The sequence below is a fragment of the Coenobita brevimanus genome, chromosome 108, assembly GCF_032717465.1.
Source record: "Coenobita brevimanus isolate Jiangsu-jjx chromosome 108, ASM3271746v2, whole genome shotgun sequence".
Lineage (NCBI taxonomy): Eukaryota > Metazoa > Arthropoda > Malacostraca > Decapoda > Coenobitidae > Coenobita > Coenobita brevimanus.
In genome coordinates, this window is record NC_137061.1 from 14349528 (window position 1) to 14355527 (window position 6000).

The 6000-nt window shown below is 42.4% G+C and overlaps 1 protein-coding gene across 1 annotated transcript in view; it reads left to right on the plus strand.

Moving 5' to 3' along the window:
* LOC145416862 (putative peptidase C1-like protein F26E4.3) overlaps positions 1–6000 on the plus strand; it is a 109841-nt gene that overhangs the window by 67992 nt on the left and 35849 nt on the right. The window contains exon 7 of the mRNA XM_080285732.1: positions 3496–3595. Coding sequence (XP_080141858.1) covers positions 3496–3595 — 100 coding nt within the window. The remainder of the gene's footprint in view (positions 1–3495; positions 3596–6000) is intronic.

The following is a 6000-nucleotide window of genomic DNA, read 5'->3' on the forward strand; positions in this document are numbered from 1 at the left end:
AGTGCTCCATGGCAGTGTGCAGTGAGCCAGTGACCTTGCAGGGCAGCAGCATCTCTGACTCAAAGAGGATAACTCCAGTCTGTCTGGCCGTCACAAGTAGACTTCCAAGTTCCATGGCCCTTGGTAGAACACTCGATTCTCCTAAACGCATTTGCATCGAATGGAAGTCAGGCAGGCAGTGGCGGAACACCAGGCAGTCCAGACCCAAGATGCAGGGGTCCCTGATGTCTGCAACACATATTGTCAGGGTCTTTTCCTAACTTTCTTGCTGCATCCTGACACCCACCTGTCCCCCAAGCCCAGTGCAGCACCCTGTGGCTCCACACAGCAGCTCAAAGTCTCTGGAAACTGCTGATGACCGACCACATCTAACTGCGCTAATGTCCTCTCTCATCCTGCGGCAAAGATCACTGGGCATGCTACTCCCCCAATCTCACCCTCCACGCACTTGTCATTGGCATCTAAGGGGTGTGTTTGGTGATGATTCTTATCCATTGTTCAAGGACTTTGAGCGCATTACTCACTTTCCATATTTTGCTTCACGCTTCATCCTCTATTATACAGGAAGCCATTTACCTCACTTCTTATACCTGGTCATTTATTCTCTCACCTCATTGTATACTACTGCTTGTTGGTGCTTCAGTTTCTTGGTCCCATCCTGTAGTTCCTCTCATACCAGTCGAGACTCATGTCTGTGCCCATTTAGCAGTTCCTCTAGTGTTACATGATGTCGTGATTGGGCTTTTTTTTGGTTCCTCTGGATACTTCTTTTGTTCTTCTCGATTTTCCCTCAACACTGCGAGTTTATTATATTGTTCATGCTGTGCTTCTTGATGTGCTCTGAGCACTGCGAGTGTATCTGCCAGGGACACATCCGCCGTTTTGGCTGCCCATCCACGTGTCCCCATCTGTCAAGATGTAATCCGTCTCCTGACGCCAACTGTTACACACAGAGGTTCGTTGAGACGTCAAGAACTGTGTATAGAGAGGCCAGGTGGTTAATCAAAGGTGGCTGAACACTTTTGGGTTTTATTCCTTCAAGACACAGCTGAGGTACAGTTACAAAACATTGTGACTTATCTTTCTCACATTACCTCTGTCCTTCACTCGCTACTTCCTGCTCACTGTTCACTTACTGACTGACTGACTTCTGGCTGACTACTCCATCCTTCGCTGTTTAGTTTTCACTGTTTGACTCACTGTCACAGACTTTCCCTACCACTGTTCATCCACAATGACTCACAGACTGACTCACTGGCTATTGGATGACTGTCCGTCACTACCATCTGACTGGCTGCCTTGCACAAAACTAAATGCCACTGACTGGATGCCATGTGCAAAAACTCCGTCTGTTACTCACTGACTCACTGACTAAATCTGACCCGTCTCAGATACGGGATTGATTGATTGAACATAATTAAAATCTGATGGAGCAACTGCCAGGGTCATATGCCGCCGGTCAGATACGGGATGGTTCTCTTTAAATAGTCCCCCCTTCTGGCTCCCCATACTGGTGCGGCCCAGAAGATTCTTGAACCTAGGAGAAGACGCACAGTGTCTTGTACACTAATGCACAGCAATTAACAACACACATTAACAATAATGGCAAGACCTAATTCCTAAGAAAAGAGATAAAGTAAGCAAAATAGTCATGCCAAAATCTACAGGATTTCCCTCACACCTCTAGATATAAACATTAGCCCAATCCAACGGCACAACATTTATTTTCTAGCGTGTTTCCCACATCTCCAGATATAAAACACTAACCTAATCCTACTGGCATAACAATATGATCCATGAGAAAGCAATCTTCGGTCCCCTTTTGGACTGTCCCAGGAATATCTATTGTGAAGTGCTTGAAAGGATACAACAAGAAAGAAAGAAAGAAAGGTTCCTGGTTCTTTGAAAGCAGTGATAAGAAATAGAGAAGTGAACTTGGAAGTAAAAAAAGTCGCTGCATGACAGTACTGTGATACCAACTATAACATATGGACGTGAAGCTTGGACCTTGTTGGAAGGACACAAGTCAAGACCGTGAGCAGTGGAAATGAGTTATTTGAGAGAAGCATTTTTTTTTTCTTTATGTGCAAGGAAGAAGGTATCAAAGGCCAGGAGCCTGCAAACCGTTCCTTCCAAGAAAACAACATAAAACATTACCGGAAGTGAGTTACGACACTAAAAGTCATTTCTATATTGAAATACTCCAGTGCAACATTCCACCCAAGAATCATGGCCCTGGCTTAATAATTTTAGGAGCTTTAGCATCTTATGTAAACAAGATCCTAATTTTAGTGCATTTCATTTTCTGGACTTGATGACCTTTGACCCCTGACTTGGCAGTTATAGGTCATGCATGTACAGAGCACACTTGTAGTACTCATTAACGCCTATAAGCATGCAAAGTTTCATTCAATTCCATCCACCCACAGTGGAACCACGGAAATTGAAATTCACGGAGTGGCCCCCCATAGGTACAACTTGTAGATGGCATTGCCTACGACTGGAAGTGAGTTTCGACAATAAATGTCATTTTTCTATGGAGGTACTCCTGTGCAACATTCCTTACAAGAATCATGACCCTGGCTTAATAATCTTCAGGGCCTTAGCATCTCGCTTGAACATAGTGGTGATTTTAGCAATTTTCACCGTTTTCAGATTTGATGACCTTTGACCCCTGACGTGGCCAATTTAGCACATAGTGGTATAAGAGAAAGTTTTAGTACTGGTCAATGTATAAAGTATACTAAGTTTCATTCAGTTCCATTGAGCCACTGGGGAACTACAAGGGCATTTTTGAAAACCGGTACTGGTTGCTAGGGATGCTGAGGCCAATCTTTGTAGGGTTGCTACTCGAAAACTAGAGGAGAGAGAGGAAAATGGATGGCACACCTCTGATAGGGAATGACCTCAAGATTACCCATTAGTAATAGTTCTACAGCTCAAAACGTGAAAAGTAAGAAAAAGGCTGTTTTTCGGCAGTTGCTAGGCAACAAGTACTGACCTAGCAACCAAAACCTTGAGGACACAGTTAGGTCATAGGCTGGTCATTGTGTTCAAATTTGGTCGGAATCGGTTAATTGTGAAGGGTAGAAGTGCCTGCCACAATTAAAAAAGAAACCAAGCAAGAAAACGCGACTAACAAGAAGGGCAGCTTGAGCTGGCCAATATTTCTCTTTTTATGTGTAACAATCAGGTTTCGAACGATCATGTTAACACTGGAAAACAGTCACCTTTCTCTGTGAAACCCTGTCTACAATTTCCCTCCACGTGAGGGAAGGATAAGAGGGTGGGCAGATGCCATGGCTCACGATTGTGCACATTTGCATAAATGTGTTCGCTAGTGTCCTTGAACCCAAAAGAACAACATAAGTTACAATAATAACACGCCTAAGTAAAGATTATAACAATGAGTTAAAGAAAATTAGAATAACTGATGGTCATAATGGTAAAGCTGGTGATGATAAAGCTGATGAAGTGTGTGGTATATTCTGTCAGGGTGGTGCCGGAAAACTGTCTGCCGTACGAGAGTGGATGGTCAGGGAAGACGCAGGAGTGCAGAGTCCCCAGGGGTGATACCTCTAAACTGCGCTGTCAGGTTAGTGTTTGTACTTTACTTCATTCGTGCTACTGTCACACTTTTTTTTTTTTTTTTTTTTTAGTACAGTCTCAAATTCTTTTATACTGTATGTAATAGTGAACCACCAGACAGCTCACCATGAATATATCATTTTCATCCTTACAGCCAACACTATTACTGGCAGACTGTTTAATTAGCACCACACCAAAACATTCAGGTCCCATTCTTTCTCACGGTTCTTCACTCGCAATCTTAGCCCCTCCCGCCCCCCCGAGACATCGTATTCAAGGATGCAGCACACATTCATCTAATCATTGTCCTTTCTGTACGTTTGAGCCTACGAATGTCTTCGTTCATTACTGTCCAGGTTTCACTACCATACAGCGTTACATTCCTAAAACATGGGGCATACAAAGATCTCAGCACAGAGAGAGAGCCCTCTCAGTGTTAGGAGTGGCAACAGCTCCCTGAACTTCCACCAACTACTCCTTACCCTAGTCACAGCCCTAACTCCAACACATAACATGTCCCTAACTAAACTCCACACACATTCAAGCGACTCTCCAGCAAGAACAGTCCTTTCAAGCCTGACAATCTCTAAATCCTCTCCCCGACACACCGCACACATGAAATCAGCATTATTCCGCAGCCTACCTCAAATACTGCTTAAATCTCTTATACACTCACTTGACAAAAAAATTGTTCACAAGATGGAGTTACTTCCCACACCCTTGTGATAAACTGCACATGGCCGCACACCTTCTGCTTTGACAGTAGCCTACCGCCACCAGCACTAGGTATCATTACTTTTGTATCATTCGCATTCATTTTCAAACCCTTGTACCCCATATACAATCAATCAGTCAATATCTATATATATATATATATATATATATATATATATATATATATATATATATATATATATATATATATATATATATATCATCTCATCAGCCGTTTGAGTGGCCACTGCAGGACTGGCCTATCCCTACCGAAATGGGGACGATACAGTCAATGTATCTCCACCTAGTGGCTTAGGCTGCCTAGTAGAGATTGTATGTAGGGTGAGAAGTGCTTGTAAGTGTAATTGTAGTGTTGGAGTGGCTTTGGATGTGTGAGTAGTCTGTGAATCAAGTGTAATGGGCCCGCTCAAGCAGACTGGGTGCAAGCATACTTTATAGTTTGTGACACTGGTTCAACCACAGCACCCCTTGTGTCCGCCAAAGCAGTACGTGGCCTGAAGGACGCTCCCAAAGTTTATTACCCTGGCGGGGAGCGAACCCTCGTTCTTCAGTGTACGAAAACACACACTTTACCACTGTACCACAGAGGCTCCATATATATATATATATATATATATATATATATACATATATATATATATATATATATATATATATATATATATATATATATATATATATATATATAATTTTAAATAACAGAACAGAGGAAGGAAAAACAAATGAGTAAAAAAAATAAGCCATACACCAGATTACTGGTGTCCTCTGTTCATAAAATATCTGTAACAGTTGGACTTGAACCGCTGTAGGTTGAAGTTTGGAGGGAAGCAACTCTGGGGAAACGAGTTCCAGAGAGATGCAGTTCGGGGAATGAAAGAATTCTGATAGGCAGAAGTTCTGCAGTATGGCTGAGTGACGTTCCAGTCATGAGTGCTGCCAGATGCCCATGTAGCACGAGGGAAGGCATGGAGAGGTGGCATCTTGGACGCAACTTCGTCTGAGCATTTGCCATAGAAATACCTGTAAAATATTGCAAGGGAGGCAACATCCCTTCTTACTTGTAGGGGAGGTAGTTTATTTATAATAGCAAGGTTATTGATAATCCCACCAGCTTTGCTCTGAATTTTGTCTAGTTGTTTTAATGCAACCTTTCCACATCCACTCCACAAGGGTGCGCAATATTCAAGCTGAGAGTACACATGACTTATAAATTATAGCTAACTGCTCGTCAGTGAAGAAGTTACGGACTCTGTACAAAAATCCAAGTTTCTTTGAGGCAGTTCTAGCAAGTGTTCTGACATGAGAGGTCCAGCTGAGGGCATTGTTAAGTGAGACACCGAGAATTTCAATACTTTTGGAGATGGGAATATTAGTAGCACTGAAGGTAATATACGAATCTGGCAATATCTGTCTATTAGTATATTGTATATATTTGGTTTTACTAGCATTAAATGAGACAATGTTGTTTTGTCCCCATTCATTGATCCTAGATAAATCTTGATTTATGGAGATGGCTGTACTGAGTTGAGAGTTAGACTTTGTAAATGAACTATGAAGTGTTGAGTCATCTGCTTATGAATGGATGGGATTATGGGTGACAAATAAGAGATCATTAATATGAACCAGGAACAGGGTTGGCACGCCGGAGGTAATTGAGTGGAAACTGGAATATACATC